Below are 16768 nucleotides of genomic sequence, written 5' to 3'. Positions count from 1 at the left end.
CAAGGACGTTTATTATCCTTCTCCGGGACCTCCACAAAAGGATTGCTCACAATTATTTGAAACGTTCAGATTTCTCATAATTATAGCAAGAAACCTACTAGGCAGGAAATCCATATTTCACACGTTGGTTGATTGAAATCTTTTCAAGTGGAGTTACGTTTAAGCTATTTTATCAACAGTCCACATAAAGAATTTTTTGATAATAACATCGTTAAGCTTGTTATGGGTGGAAATTTTCATTCAGTGACTTGGACAATAATATGCAATTACACTCAGATAAAAGAATACATGTTCCCAACTGTCCCAAGGCCCCCAATTTTTCATGAATTACTAGAGCTATTTTTTTCCCCCTAAAGTGAGTATTTCGGAAGCAGACTTCTGCAACTCTGACATGGTTTTTACTAATGAAAAGTAAATATTCTGTGGAATCACATTGAAAGGGTCTGCAGACTAGCCAGTAGTTGAATTACGTCAACCCAGATTGAATTACGTCAACCCAGTCCTCATTCAAACACTTGGCTATTACATGTTGCAATTGAAGCATCTTATCCCTTGCCGACTGCAAAAAAAGTGCATAAATAAAGGGCGTTAGATGGATAAGCTTTTCTTCCAATCATAAGCTAACAGAGTACTTTAGCATAGACGAATTTTTACGAGCATCATCTCAGATAATGAATGACTCAGCCATATGTATAGAGCGATTTAATGTTAAATTTAGAGAATCTAGAAGTGTTCGTGCAGAGGATCAAGCTCTGCAAGCTTATGTGTCGTGAGAACTGCTAATTCTGAAGCTTCTATATTGAACAAAGATAATATGTGAGACCCAGGAATGGAGATTCTCACCACCATGCATGTCTTAGGCTTCTAATCAGCATCTTACATCATGCATCAGATCACTAAATGCTAACTATAAAGCAATATTTCCAGAGTAGCAGGAAGCCAATAAACTAGAGTATCCACGCATCTTATATGGTAGAACACATGCCATTATATAAACAGAGCAAAGACTTGCCTTGTGCATGGCTGTGATTCTTCTGTGTGCATCGCTAAGCTGTGTTTCAACTGCTTCTTCCATGTTCACGAAAAGCTTCTGGTGCATTGCTTCTACAATTAATTGGTAAATTAAAATGAGTTTCTGTAAATAATTTCGCCTTTATTCATCTCGTCCAGTAATTCCACTATATCAAGTCGATGAAATAGCAGTTATAAAAAAGCGATCTACTAAGTTAACATTTTCCTCGAATGCCAAGTCATGTCCATAGTAATTTCATGCTACACTAATTAATGCAATAGTTACTAGATGAAGTAGCTTTAGCACTCCAAAAGGACACATACACACCATACTTCCTATCTTAGATTCCAAACACGAGAAACAACGTAAAGTGCATGTCTCCAATCTGATATACCACCAATGGTTGACCAAGTCAAACTAAGTATTTTACTTGTGAGTTTGCAATCCTAAAATCATTTACATAAAATGAAATTTTTGCAAGACACTATTCCAAATATTTGTCCAGCTAAAAACTTCAAAGGTTGTCCGTGAAAAGTTTTTCAGATTATTTGATCAAACTGAAATAAAAAATATGGCAGATCCACAAGTATAATAATGTCCAAACTAATTGTATTAGTCAGAAATTGAGGATTCTATATTAAAACAATGAAATAGTTAGAAAAACAAATAACAGATAGTCAAACAATTTCAAAGATGTAATTGTGCTATCAACAAACATATCCACTGTAATAAAAGTGGGCATACTTTGCTTTTTCACAGTTCCTTTCAATTCATTATGGTGCATTTCTAACTCTTCAACTGTGCTTTTACAGTCATGGAGAAGTTGGTAGATATCTTCTTTGAATTTATCATGTATCAACTTCAGTTTTTCTTGTTGCTCTGCATGAAAAAGAATAACAATAGTAAAACAGAATGCCAACCATTGAAGCTTCAATAAGAGGAAGTCACTGACCTTATTAATTGATTTTGCTACATTGTGACATGCATATAATTTTTGAATGTTTGGGTATTAAAAGCTGTCTCATCCATGGTTAAAAGCATGTCTCAAACATTGCACATGGAGTAGTGTGGGAACCACCTTTAGATGAGAAAGCAAGAGATTTTTTAGGCAACCATGCTAAGCATTTGATGTCAACAATTATTATCTAGTTGGAACATGAGATTTGAAGGATTCCCTGTCCTTTTTTGGCTTAATGAATCAACATTATGGTGCTTAGTAAGGGAAGAATAAATTGTCAGATTTCTTCACCTCAATGAAAAGATGATTCTTAAGCACATCATAATCAATTAAAGTTCATCAAACCATCTAGTCAAATATAAATTCATTACCTTGTAATCTTGTCTCCAACCGTTTTCTTTTTGATTTACTAGCACTTGTCAGCTTCCCACTAAGGCATCATGAAGATTAAACTGTTAACAACTTTAACTGGAAAATTGACATCTTTAATGAGCAAATCTGTCAATTTCAAAAACATACACATCTGTTTGGATTTGTGACTCAATATTCTGCAGTTGTAGTTGAATATCCTCGGAAACAGACATCAAAATTTCACAGGATTTCTTTCTAGTCACTGACTTCATTTTGTCTTTGAAATTCTCCAAAGCCAGGACAAACAGTTTGATAACCCTGATAGACCATTAAATAATAATAATAATAGTAATAAAAACAAGTATCAAGCACCAATTACATGTAATAGTAGAAGAATAATCTACATGCAATCAGAAATTTCTTATATTCGTTTTTAACCATCAAAAGCAAACCTTTCCAATTCATTCTCTTGGTATTGTTCTGAAGGCTCTGGGTTCCAGTCACTATCACCAGTGCCTAACAATTTCATATGCAGAAAAAAGAACACGTTAAAAAGGAAATATGATGACATATATCAGAGATGATAAGAGTAGAAAGTATTGACATGTTAAAGTTGTGCCTTTCGGAGAGGCTGAGGTGGGGCCAAATTCGGGAACATCATTCCCTTCATGATTGCGGAGCCTTTTACTTCGATAAAGCATGAAAGTGGATCTCTCAGCTGTTGCAACTTCTGGAGACAAGACATCTCTTTCTGTATGATTTGCAGATGGAAATTACATAAATCTCACGAAATGTCACTTGAAGGTGATAAAAAGAAACAATTAATATAAGAAATGGGTTGCAGCGTCAATTTGGTTTGTACCGTTTGTCCAAGAAATAGAATGAAATCCTAAACACCATGATTAAAGATGTCCATACATGTTTAACTTGAAAATAATAATTCAATTATTAATGATTTAAGGATTTTTTACTTGAAAATATGAATTCAATTATTAATGATTAAGGATTACATGCAATATAATCCCTTTGATGAGAAGGGAAAAATTACAATATACAAAGAAAAGAAATTATTATGATTTAGGAGTAGGATGGTCATGCTTATACCTAACTCAACTATACTAATAGATAAAGTGCAACTTGTCCTAAGATTGGCTTTTCACAAGATATTTAGCAGTAAAATATATTTTCTAATGAATCACTGGTCTTTGGAAGATGATATGATCAATATTATGGTCATTATATTCGATAATAATCGGTGAACCTTCTTCTAAGCTCTTAGAGTCCCCATCGTCAGATGATGATTCGGAAAGGCCTTCTGCTTCTTTTCTTCCCGTAAGAGGTGATGGCTTGTGGCGAGGAGAATCTTTGAGTTCCAGTGCATCATCCTGAAGTATAATAAGGAAATACCTAACAAAATAATGTCCAGATTGGACACAATGAATAAACCACTAAACTATCATAACGAGACATAAGAAAAAAAAAAAACAACAATAATAAAAGAAAAAGGATACAGATGATTCTGTTTTAGCATTTGGGGAATGACAATCTGCGTTTGAAGTCTGCAAAGTCCTGAAGCTGCGAATATTTCCCAGAGTAAATCTTCCCTCCGCTGGGGCAGGACTATAAATAGTCCGCTCTATTTTGTCAGTTTTTGGCGCTGAGATAGGGGAAGAGCTTAAGATAGGAGTATTTAATTTGAATGTTGGACTTTGGAATTCAACTTGTGTTTCCATAATATTCTTTAAAGAAGGAATAAAAAATTCTCCTTTTTCATCTCCATTTTCTTGTGCTGCTGGACTGCTATAATCCCCCTGCAGATCCACCCTGTTTGTCCCTAATGACTGACGGGACTCTTTCCTTGGAGATTGATGGGAATCTCTTTCTTGGTTTATATTCTTTTGCTCAAGGTGCTGTTCTTTCCCTTGAGGCAAACAGCCATGAGAATTTCCAGTCTTATCACCAAGTGGAGATGCTTTCTCAGTCTCAGCATCTGATGGAATTTTACTCCAATGCGCTGCCGCCTGAATCTCATCTTTATTGTTGTTCTCATTGAAGTTAATCCTGCGTGGCTCTATGCCAGAAATCTTTATCCTACCATTCTTTCTCATAGGTATTGTGGAGCCACTGCTGACAGCAACATCTCCTTTCCCAAACAATCCTTCTCCAAAGGAGAATATATTTTTCTCCTGGATTTTGTTTCTGTAACTGGAAGATGGGCCAACTTTAGTCTTCACGGCTTGCACTTTGGTTGAAATTCTTTTTCGGGTCATGTAACAGGTTACTGGTCTCTTCGTAGTATGATCAGGATTCTCAGAATCAGTTTCTATGGTATCTGAGTTCTGCACAGGCTTGACAACTGCATCACCCTTTTGAGGATATATTTTCTCCTGCTTTAAATTATTAGCACCTGCCTCACGAGGCTGAGAATTAGAGGGCTGACTTCTAGGTGAAGAAACAGTTCCTAATATCTCACATAGTTTCATTCTCAAAGTTTGAGTTCTATCTTCTCTGTTATCCTCTGTCAATGCTTTATTCACAAGGACTTCCTGTGCAGTCACAAATCTAAATTCCTCTGCCCTCTGTGAGTTCCCATCCCCACTTCCCTTCCTTCTGTAGGTCAGTCCATCAAACTTCTTTTGCTTGCTATCTCCAGAACGTAAAACCGACGTCTGCTGTGCAAAAAGCTGTACTGAATGTGTTACTGGTGCATCCTGTGCTCTGCTAAACTTGTTCCTCCTCTTACTGGTGGCTGGTATATTGGAAGTTTCTTTTGCAAAAGCGAGAGTCTGTGAAGTTGATGTTTTTTGGTGAAAGGATCTAGTAGTAATCCATGGGGAAGTGACCGTCTCTGGAGCTTCAGTTTGTTTGCTCTCATTAGCATTAATGATGCCTTTCCCCTTGTTTTTACCTCCAAGAGAATTTTCTTTGTGAGAGTTTTTCCTTTCCAAATTCGATGCAACAATATTATCTTCCTTCGAAACTTCTAATCTTTTCTTCACCTGTGAGTCTATCATAATTCCAATTGAAATCTTTCTAGATTGACTGGATGGGTGATAATTACTGCCCAAACTCCGACAATCACTCATTCGATCCTGAAATGTGTTTTAAGAAGGCCTCAAATATCTATATACTAAGTTGCAAACTTGCCTAGAAAATCCAATTGCATTCAACTGCTCGCTTGATAATTCAGTGAATCTTTGATTATTTCAACTTTCTTCCTTTCTTGATGAAGATCTTAAGCTATTTAATTTCAAGGTTTTCAAAACTAACAAATTTCAAAGACTTCAAAATTGCACCAACATGGAAATTCCTAATTAAATCCAACTATATATGCCACATGCAGCTGACTATTCGAAATGAAACAATATTATTCTTCGACAAGAAATTTATATAGATGAAAGCTACACCACTTATGAGCTGAAGATTATACCATTAGAGTTAATAAAATAAACAAGACACTGTTCAGATTCAACCGCAAATGGATATAATACATTGTAACATGTAGATAAGAAACTTGACAGCACAACATTGGCCAAGAAGCAGAAAGACTTCCCATCAGCAGCAAAATCTTAAGACTGGAATTTTCACTACTTACATCTTGTAAATTCTGTCGTTTATCAACCTCCATCTTGTGGTTTTCAGCTGAGAATGCATGAAATAGACTCCAAATGCTGCAACCCAGGAAAGAACCTAAGAAACTTAAACAGGGTCTATAAATTCAGACCTAATACCAATAAATAAAGCTTGGTTTAGTTGGTGAGGAAAAAAAATTACTGAATTTATACAAGCTTACAAGTCTTCTACTCAAACCAGCCATATTCACATGTTTAGATTTGGGAATAACAACCTTTTTTCACTAAAACTTAGCACAAGCTGTAGAACGAGATTCTAAACTTTAGTTACTTGGACAACGTTTTCTCGCCAACCAACCAGAGTGAAACGAATAAGAAAAATGCAAAAGTAATGAAAAGTCGTTATGTGATCAATCTATTCTTGATACAAGCACATCGAAACTAGCCTAAATCTTCATAAATTACCACTTATAAGATCAAAAAAATAACAAAAGAGAAAAAAGCGGCAAAACCTAATAAACAAGACCTGCTTTGCTGAGCCAAAATCCCTCATAGCTTCAGCAATATACTCATCAAATTTCACATGCATAAAACACCAAATCTGTCACAAAATTCAAGGGATTGGAGGTTTTGAATCTTGCCTATCAGTCGCCGAAAACGCAAAATCGGACGAAATGTAAAGTGAAATGCAAAATCAACTAAGACTGGCGACAAGTAATGACATGTTCGGATCTCGATAAAGTAATCGGAGAAGATGCCGATTACTTAAGATGAAAATCAATGGAAATAATAAGTAAACTTACGTAAAAGTTATTTGGTGGAGATAATAGCTGAGTTGATTGAGAATTTCACACAATGTGTTTGATGGGAGAATCAGAAAAACATAAGCCTACGACTACAGTCTACAGAAAGGGATAGAGGGTTTTGAAATTTGTATTTCGTGTTTTTGGACTACAATGAGGCGGGAAATAAAATATGCGCACCGGTAACGGCCTTCTAGTTCTAGCTTATTCGAGGTGCGCAATGCGCACAGCTATAGATTTCATTTTCGCTTTATGTAAGAAACGCAGAAAAATTAGAGAGAAATAAATGAAAAGAAGAGGATAAAAAAATTAGTATTATAAAATAGAAAAAGAATATAAATTCTCTCTTAACAAATATAAAAATAATTATTATGCCCTTATAATATAAAGATGTAAGTTTGAAAAATGAGAATATTTAATTATTTTACTATATTTTTCTTCATTCTCCCTTAATTTAGAAAGAAATATTTTCTACTAAATGTAATAAATTGATAAATATAACTTCTATTTTTATTTTCTTTTCTTTTCTTTTCCTATCCTCCATTTGAAAGACCTATTTGTTAATGAAACTGAAATTTAAAAGACCTAATCATTATTTAAAAATAAAAATTTATTAAATATTAAAAATTTAGCTGTAAATTATTCAAAATAATATATAAAAAAAAGGTAGATTTTTTCCCCCTTTTTGAAGGAAACAGTGAGCGTGAGTTTGTTTGCAATAAAAAGTTGGTCAAAATTATTATTGATCCTGACGGTCCACGTAAATACTAATATAGGCTCGCTGCACAGGAACATTACCGATCAAAGATAACACCATCCAACATCCACGACCAGTTCCACCAGTGGTTGATTTCCTTGCCCAATAGTGTTGTCCCGCTACAGAAAGGCGATACCTCTCTTCATCTGGCCGCCATGGCAACCCTCACAGACTTCTCTCTTATCCGATCGACAACCTTCCTGGTTCCCTCATTCTCCAAACTCAACCCAAAAATCACCATCCACAGACCGTTAAAACTCCGTTGCTCAATCACAGAGCAGTCATCTACCATTTCTTCCTCTAAGCTCGGCGGTGAAGCCCAATCCAATGGCGGACATTCTTCTCCGGCGGACTGTGTGATCATTGGAGGTGGAATTAGCGGCCTTTGCATCGCTCAGGCTCTCGTCACCAAGCACCGTGATGTTGCTGCCAATGTCATTGTCACTGAGGCCAGAGACCGAGTCGGTGGCAACATCACAACAATTGAAAGGGATGGGTATCTGTGGGAAGAGGGTCCCAACAGTTTCCAGCCTTCCGATCCTATGCTAACCATGGTGGTACGCATCATTAAGGAGAAATAAATTTCATTTTCCATATAATTCCCATTCCATTTTAGTGATTAACTGACGTTTTCCTGATGGCATTTCTTCATAACCTTGTGGGGATAGGGAAATTTCAGGGGAATTATCTGTACACCTGCGTGTTGGTTGAATTAGTTGATTTTATTATTGTTGTAGGTGGATAGTGGATTGAAGGATGATCTAGTTTTGGGAGATCCTAATGCGCCACGTTTTGTTTTATGGGATGGGAAATTGAGGCCGGTACCATCGAAGCCAACTGACCTGCCATTCTTTGATCTGATGAGCATTGGTGGGAAACTTAGAGCTGGCTTGGGTGCTCTTGGACTTCGACCTCCACCACCAGTTTGTCTTCTCTAACCATGCATTATAGAATATATGTAATTAGACAATAGCTGCAAATTTGTCTTCTCATAATCTTAGAGTTTGACAAAGGTGACAGGGACATGAGGAGTCAGTTGAGGAGTTCGTCCGTCGTAACCTTGGCCCTGAAGTTTTTGAGCGCTTGATAGAGCCATTTTGTTCAGGTATAATGTTCAGGCATGTGCTTTTAACCAAGCCCTCACACCATACATGGCACTTCTATTCATCTCATATGAAATTATATTTTTCATGTAAATGTCATTAGACCTTTCTATGAAACTTAAATTCTAAATAATGATACACATTGCAGTCATTAAGCCAGTTAAGTACACGTGCTTCTCCTCCCTCCCTTATCAATGTGATAGTTGTATGATGTGTACCTGCAATTTTTTTTATGAAATCCTTTAGTTTGTAGTAATAATGGATTTCTTGTTTGGTTCATTTAGGATGCATCTGGGGAGTCAAAGTTTTACCATTGTGATACAGTAAAACCATAGCCTCTAGTGATATCCACCAGACTTCATTTTTTAAAATCCTTCGTGTTTATGGTTTTATTCATACAATTGCCCATATATGAGATGGTGAATTGTGCCTTAATTTTGAATGCTAAATGAAATACAGTGGTTTCTATTAAAAATTACAGCATATTTGGTTACCAATTAGTTCCTTGCAATGAACAAGATCTCTTTGACTTGGCATTACATAGCACTTCACAAATGATGAAATGGAATTCTTGGAAAGTACTGAAGAATATAATGTTATATTGTTAATTGATTGTGATTATTGGAGTAATATGAAATTTATTGTCATCTGCAGGTGTTTATGCTGGTGATCCTTCAAAACTAAGCATGAAAGCAGCATTTGGAAAAGTTTGGAAGCTGGAACAAAATGGTGGTAGTATCATTGGCGGCACTTTCAAAACAATCCAGGAGAGAAATAAAACACCCAAGCCTCCTCGAGACCCGTAAAATTATCTCTTGTGCTGTGCATCTCACTATCATTTATTCTTTCAGTTTATTTTCAATTCTTTAAACTTAGTATCTTGCAGGCGTCTACCGAAACCGAAAGGCCAAACAGTAGGATCTTTTAGAAAGGGACTCGCTATGCTGCCTGATGCAATTGCAGCAAGGTAAAACTTCTGGCACTGGAATTGTATTTCCTGAAAGGCAGAATTCTGCCTGGCTGGTAGTTGTCATTCTTGAATATGATAGAAGTTCTTCCACCACAGTTTTAGTTCCTGATCATCTATGGTGGTGTTGCAGGTTGGGTAGCAATGTTAAATTATCTTGGAAGCTCTCAAGTATCACTAAATTGGATAATGGAGGGTATAACTTAACATATGAGACACCTGAAGGGTTGGTTTCTCTGCAGAGCAGGAGTGTTGTTCTGACAGTTCCATCCCATATTGCAAGCAGTCTCTTGCATCCTCTTTCTGTATGTTTGTTCCTAAACTGATTTCAAATTTTGCCTTCTTTTTACTTCTCATTAGTGGAAAGCTCAATGGTGGATTCATGATCAAGCTCTTTTCTTATTTTACTGTTTAATTTTGTGGACCTTTGTGTTTAGTGGAGGTGCATAATTTCATGATGTCTAAGAAATAAACTTTTCGAATAAATAGTGCCTATGTGTTGCACAACTGGTTTAACAATTCACTGTTGGTTGTGGTCAGAACACGGTTTCAAGCATATGCTCCAAATTTATCAGTTGCTAGCGGCCCAATGCACAAAAGCAGCAATATTTTAGTTACTATTATTTGCATTCTGGCATTTCTGCCCATTTTTAACCATTGAAGCTAGATTTTTGTTCTAGGGTTTTTTTATTATCATATTTGTTGTCAGCTTCAGGAAACGGTAGCTTATAATCCACTGTCCTTCAAATTTCTTTGCTAGTTGATTCTAAAGGCTTTGTTCTGAGAAGTAATTCAGATACCACTGCTGCTGACCTTTATTGTCAGCGTTCAGTTTTAATAATTTTTAATTAAAACATAAAAATAGCCCTGAATTTTTGTCCAAAATATTTGTAAAAGAGATTAAGAGAATTATTTGTACTGTCTGGTTGAGTTTTTACCTCCATTTTCTTTGTGTCCTTTTATTCAGTTAATTGTTTCTGAATTTGCAACTATGTTTTCCATAAATACTCTTTTTTGCAGGCTGCTGCAGCAGAAGCCCTATCAAAATTCTATTACCCACCAGTGGCAGCAGTGTCCATTTCATACCCAAAAGAAGCAATTCGGACAGAATGCTTAATAGATGGTGAGCTTAAGGGCTTTGGTCAGTTGCATCCACGCAGCCAAGGGGTGGAAACCTTAGGTGAGCTTGCTCTAGTGACATTATCCTATACCTAGAGTTCACCATTCAAGTCTGAAAAATATTCCACTTGCACTTGCTGAAAAATCATGTCAAACTTTGCTTTTGTTTTAATGATGACTCAGGGACCATATACAGCTCATCGCTTTTTCCCAATCGAGCACCAGATGGAAGGATTTTGCTCTTGAACTACATCGGAGGGGCTACCAACCCTGGAATTTTGTCTAAAGTAAGATAATTTGTTAAAAGAAAAAAAAAACTGGACCTGTCAGGATTCCTGTATGATGCTAAGCATATATTTAGTGACAAGTGTGGTAGCAAGATAATAAGTACAAGTTTGGTGTTGGGCTGTTGACAAAGTGTCGCCATATGATAGCAACAGATGGAGTTTTGCCCGAATTCAGTGCTCAAAATTGCTACTGTGTAATTTCACATTATACCCTTACCCCCAGGTCATCGAATGTTTAAATGTTGACCAACTTACTAAAAGAGTATTGAATTATTATGTGTTGATCTAGTTCCCTCTTGTTAATTCTCCATACTCCTTTTCTTTCACCCTTGTTCATTTTGTTATTGAAACTTTTTCTTTTTCTTTTGCAGATGGATAATGAACTTGTAGAAGCAGTTGACCGTGATCTGAGAAGGATGCTCATAAAACCCAATGCTAAGGATCCACTTGTACTAGGTGTGAGAGTGTGGCCTCAGGCCATTCCACAGTTCTTGATTGGTCATTTGGATATCTTAGACGCTGCAAAATATGCTCTGAGGGATACAGGCTTGGAAGGGCTGTTTCTGGGGGGCAATTATGTATCTGGAGTGGCTTTGGGCCGATGTGTGGAGGGAGCTTATGAAGTTGCAGATGAGGTGACCAATTTCCTCTCTAAGTATGCTTATAAGTAGTGTCAGATTCTGGTGATTGCTTATGGGGTTTTATCCTAGGGTTCCATCATGCTATTGCAATACGAATAGGGTAGTTTCTCCGCGGCCGTTTATGTGAAGTTCTTGAGTAGATTACTTTGCAGTAGATTTAGTTCTTTCTTTAGGCGTTCTTTCTTTAGGCGTTCTTTCTTTAGGCCTGTGTATGTAATAATCACTGATTCTGCATCATTTTCAGATTGCAATTCCATTACTGTAATAAAGTCAAACCAGTCCGATCCCGATATTGTAATTTTTTTTTATTATTATATTGGTGGTAATTACAGCAAAATTTGGAGAAACATGTCATAATTCTAGAAGATATTATGTACGAGTGTGAAGGGAAGAACATGGTAAAAAATTTTCGGTTTTTTCATTAATTTCTTCAGAATAATTTTAGGAGTTAAAAGAATATCTGAAAAAACACCAAACAATATCAATGATCTGGAGCAATCGCCATTGCCCAAAATAAACCTTACCGGCATGAACGTCCAACATGAGCTACCCTAACTACTGATTACAAAGCCAGTTGGCCTGGTCCCAGTCTACCTGACTCAGGCCCCTAAGGCGGCTTTGCATCAAAGATATCTGATTAATTATATTGTGGGCGTCTCTGAAATGCAAGACACCTCTACGACTAGTATAGCACAATATTCGGCTATAGGTTGGTAATTAGTCAAGCTCTAGCCATGATGAATTTTCCAGATATGACCAATCCTGTAGAAATCTGTAAGTTGTCAGGCTATCATTGTTTATTAGAATTGTAGGGCCAAATCAGGAAGACATGCCCATGCCCAGTTGGGGAAATAAAAAAGGCAATCTCAAAATTTGACTTGTGAAAATGAAAACTGGGAAGGCACATAGACACGATGATGGAAAGATTTGGTTCAAGGAATAAAGAAGCCGAGGCCTGTGGAGAAGTACAGTAGGTTGAAGGTTGAAAAGTGGGCTCTAGAGACCAAAAAGTCATTGGAGGAAGGGAAAGTTCTATGCTATTTATAATGGCCAATCCAAGCAACAACATGGTAGGGGTGGTGGGAGACATTTACTTTTACTTTTTCCCCAGTTTGTTTTAATTCCATCTCCTTCTTACAAGCATTTGTCCGTATCTTTAGCTCCAAGCAAGATCTGTTGTTCCCCTTCACCTTAAAGAAACATGGATGTGATGAAGCATACAAAAATTTGACACGTGAGGCATGGACTTCGTTGATTAAAGAGTAAATGGAAGAATGTATCCATGTCATTTTGCTTTCTTGCTGTCTTGCCTTCACCCACTTTTCCTTGTGTTCCCCAACTTCATTTGATTGCATGTCTCCAATCTACTGTATCAGGATTTCTTATATTGTTCCCTTCAGCTTAAAGAACACATTAGAATATGAATTTGATAATTATCAGGATTTCTGATACATCACTATCAATTACTGTATAAGATAATAACCATGATTTTATTATGCAATATCTATAAAAAAAAAAATCATTAGATGAGGGATTGTCCCACATCGCCAAACAAAAACTTGAGAATACTTCAATATAAATTGTTTTGAGTTTTAGTAAAGGCAATTCTAAATTTGATACATAGAGAATTGTTTTTTTTTTTTTAAAAAAAAGAAAGAAACATAATTAAAAGAAAAGAAGAGGTTGTGTGTGAAACACTTGGACAAATAAGATTTAAGGAGATTGGACATGAATTGAAAAGTGGTGTGATGCATGTAATCCCATTGGTTATTCTAGCATGGATAAATACAATGTCACAAGTTGTTTGTCACTCTATACAACAACATAGAGCCTCAACAATGGTCACCACAATCAATACCCTTTACTCATGGAACTGTACCCAAGGACTCCCTGCGCACCACCATCATCTAATCCATTGAACATTCATATCAGACTCTGTGATTACCATGTTTACTTCAATGCTCATGTTTACAATGCCCCCAAATTCCAATGCCCTATTTGTCTACATTCATCTCTCCCTCTCAAGCCCACCATGACATCCTCTTCTTACGTTCAATTAGATTTTTGGATTTTTTTTAACAATAATATATATTTAAGAAAAAAAAAAAAAACATTTGTTAGTGATCGACTTGGAGACAGCAATTGTGTGTACCGCATTGAATCTAAGCTCAAAACTAGAATCATGACAACCTAATTCGGTTCCTACTCGACACGTGTAGCTGTCGGGTCTTTAAGTTACAAGGTGGAAAAGCTTGGCCCCACTTAATTCTTACACCTGGATTGGATTACAGACTTCTATTTATAAAGTCCAACTTAAGGTGGCGGAGGAGCGGCTTCTGTGGATTTCACATCCCCAAAATGGGCAGAGGAGGAGGATCTACTACTTCTTCATCCTCGCTTGAAAGCAGCAATTTCCCATCTCTTTCAACTAGGTCTTCTCTGTATCAGCACAGCCGAGACCTTAGCACAGATCTCAGACTTGGACTCAGCATTGCAGCTTCTCATCAGGCCAATCCTTCTACTCCAAGGTACATAATCATTGAACAACTTAAATCTTTAACGCCCATTTGAAGAATTCATCTATGTCTTCTTGTAGATTACTTATTTTCTTTTTGGCTGATGAAATCAATGTTAGTGAGTCAGATTGGGCACCGATCAAGCCGGTTTTAAAGAAGGCACTAATATCAGAAGAAAATGAGTGCAACAGTCCCACCTTCTTTGTCAAGGTTTACATGGAAGGCATTCCAATTGGCAGAAAACTAAACCTATTAGCCCATGATGGTTACCATAACTTAATAAGGACTCTTGATCATATGTTCAACACTTCCATTATCTGTTAAGTAACTTAAAATCTTCATGGGTTCCTTTAACTCTAATTACTCTGTATAGAATTATTGTGATAACAAGCTGGGTATTGTTTTGTTTGATCTCAAGCAGGGGCTGAAATGGATGGTGAACATTCAGAACAGTATCATGTGTTGACATATGAAGACAAAGAAGGAGATTGGTTGATGGTTGGGGATGTACCATGGGAGTAAGTTTCATGATATGTCTTGCATTTGTTTATCAAATCCCATTCTTTTAAGAATGATCAATGGAATTTGTTTGTTTTCTTTTAACAGGATGTTCTTATCCTCTGTGAGGAGATTGAAGATCACAAGGGCAGATTTATATAACTGATGCTTTTGTTCATATCATCCTTCATGAAGTCGCTTACTCGCTTTTATTTCTCAGCTGGGGATCATGGAAAATAATTAATAGATAAGCTGGAAGATAGTCATGATAATGTTTGAGAATCATAGATGTATATTCCTATAAAAAGAAATGATAGAAAAGAAAAAAAAAAGTTTTTGCCTTTTGCTTGTAGATTGCTTTCTTCAATTTTTTGTAATTGTATTGGACGAACTTTTGCGCATCCATTCTATGAGCTACTGAGAATACATTCCCATTTGATTTTTTTTTTTTTTTTTTGGTTATGAAACGTAGCTAAATATTTTCTAGTTGTAGAAGTAGATATTGCAATGCAGAAGGAAAAGGAACCAAGTCTTTGATAATGTTAATCATACCTCATTGGTGAGATGTTCTTATTTTATATTTTTTTCAAAAATTAATATTTAGTTATTGTAGGAGAATCAAACTAAATAAATATCTTTAATGTTCTTACTTTTTTATAATTTTGAAATTGCAAGTAATGAATATCTTTTAAAAAAGTTTTAATGAATGAAAATAATTCATGCAAAATCCTTATTTTAAGTTTTAATCACGAGCCACTTTATTGAGCTGTAAGATCAGTGATGAAATATTTTATATGAAAATTCATTTCCAGAAAGGGTAGTGATTCATTCACAATAATTTTTTCTTTTGTTTTAAAAAAAAAAGGACAAAATTTAGAAACCTTCCTTGAAAGGAAAATGGAATATTTGCAAGGAAAAAAGCGGTTACCTTTGTTAAAGCAAAGTTTTAATTGTAGCCATCCCCACTGAAGTCCATGTCTGTCCTGATGAAAAAGAAAGCAGGAAGAGAATAGAATAGAAGAGTCTCTTTATTGTATTGGGAAATTAATTCCCTCCATGACTTATGCTTTTTGACTGAGCAGAGCAGATTTACCAACGCTTTGTGTCTCTAATTTTTATGATTTCTGTTGAGGAATCCTGTGACAAGCTTTTCTTATGGTCTGGATTTGGTTTCTTTTCTCAGACAAAGTGAAAGTGAAAGTGAAGTGGTTCACAGGATCCTTGTCAAAATTCCATTGGGTTGTTGTAAAGATTTTACATGGATTATGATGCTTTCCTGAAAAGTATCCGATGGGTTTTTCAAAGCCCAACCTTTAGTTCTTATCTCTGAAGTGTGAACCTCAATAATCGGATCCAGTCAAAGTCCAAGATAAAGACAAGGCCCAAATATAGCACTGCAGAGATTGCACCAAAAGAGGAACCAGACCATCAAGGGGATCTCCCAGCAGGCAAGAGCCATCGTAGACATCATAAGCCCTGCCCTTTTAGTAAGCAATTTGTTTCATTATTTTTTAATGCACGTTCAAATCATAACAAGTGTTTTCAATAGCTTATCATATCTTGAAAGCTGCGAGGGAATCAAGGAAGTTGCAATTGATGTAACAAAATTACAAGAAGTAACAATTGAGATAAACTACAGAATTCCATTAAGAATCTTTGCTTCGAGCTGTACAAAGTAGAGACAATTTCTTTGCATTAGCTTTATTATTCTCATTATTTCATATTCCCCCGCAGCCTCTCTCCCTCCGTCATTGTGTTGCTCATAACCTAGAGATTCAGATCTCTTTGGCGTTAGCTTTATTATATTATCATCTCATTCTAATCTTCTGCAAATATGAACCTTAATCATCCAGATTTAGTACGGATTATGATGCTTTTCTAGAAACTGAAATTGGGTTTGGCTCACAAAATTAAAAGCGACTGCATAGGCTATGTCCATGACCAAGAATCGCCTGGCTCATATTCATTTATCCTTCTTCACAGGTCGCAGCTTAATCGGTAATCGTAAAACATCCACATTAATCGGTGACGAAATGATACCCGTCTTTTTCCCTTTAATATTTTCCTCTCATTATTTTTTAATGCACGTTCGTTCATGTCAATTTGATCAAAATTTATTTTTTAAATCTTGGAAACTAAAAGGGAATCATGGAAGTTCCAATTTAGACAAAGCACAAAATCCCA

The 16768-nt window shown here is 36.1% G+C and overlaps 3 protein-coding genes across 9 annotated transcripts; 2 read left to right on the top strand and 1 right to left on the bottom strand.

The window, feature by feature from the left end:
• Positions 1-211: 211 nt before the first annotated feature.
• LOC110615127 (meiosis-specific protein ASY3) lies at positions 212-6887 on the bottom strand. Of its 7 annotated transcripts, none has more exons than XM_043956491.1 (11): positions 6697-6883; positions 5917-6045; positions 3833-5413; positions 3583-3706; positions 2926-3081; positions 2774-2837; positions 2490-2639; positions 2342-2400; positions 1757-1891; positions 1013-1104; positions 212-559 (listed from the first exon to the last, which is right to left on the bottom strand). In XM_043956491.1, exons 2-11 carry the CDS (start codon positions 5947-5949, stop codon positions 467-469), a joined length of 2487 nt encoding a protein of 828 aa, XP_043812426.1. In that variant the 5' UTR covers positions 5950-6045; positions 6697-6883; the 3' UTR covers positions 212-466. The 7 variants fall into 7 exon arrangements, with proteins under 7 accessions (XP_043812426.1, XP_043812430.1, XP_043812428.1 ...); XM_043956495.1 differs by having other exon boundaries at positions 2941-3081; XM_043956493.1 differs by having other exon boundaries at positions 5917-6019.
• A 610-nt stretch (positions 6888-7497) lies between these two features.
• LOC110615795 (protoporphyrinogen oxidase 1, chloroplastic) lies at positions 7498-11860 on the top strand. The gene is made up of 9 exons (XM_021757904.2): positions 7498-8010; positions 8191-8376; positions 8474-8558; positions 9211-9358; positions 9443-9523; positions 9657-9828; positions 10544-10703; positions 10826-10929; positions 11301-11860. Exons 1-9 carry the CDS (start codon positions 7609-7611, stop codon positions 11598-11600), a joined length of 1638 nt encoding a protein of 545 aa, XP_021613596.1. The 5' UTR covers positions 7498-7608; the 3' UTR covers positions 11601-11860.
• A 2025-nt stretch (positions 11861-13885) lies between these two features.
• Positions 13886-14934, top strand: LOC110616075 (auxin-responsive protein IAA30). Its single transcript, XM_021758391.2, has 4 exons — positions 13886-14098; positions 14206-14405; positions 14508-14604; positions 14693-14934. Exons 1-4 carry the CDS (start codon positions 13929-13931, stop codon positions 14748-14750), a joined length of 525 nt encoding a protein of 174 aa, XP_021614083.1. The 5' UTR covers positions 13886-13928; the 3' UTR covers positions 14751-14934.
• The last annotated feature ends 1834 nt before the right edge of the window (positions 14935-16768 follow it).

The sequence above is a fragment of the Manihot esculenta genome, chromosome 5 (genome assembly GCF_001659605.2).
Source record: "Manihot esculenta cultivar AM560-2 chromosome 5, M.esculenta_v8, whole genome shotgun sequence".
In the NCBI taxonomy this organism is placed as follows: Eukaryota; Viridiplantae; Streptophyta; class Magnoliopsida; order Malpighiales; family Euphorbiaceae; genus Manihot; species Manihot esculenta.
Note: the sequence above shows the minus strand (reverse complement) of the source record. Positions and strands in the feature narration are given on the sequence as shown.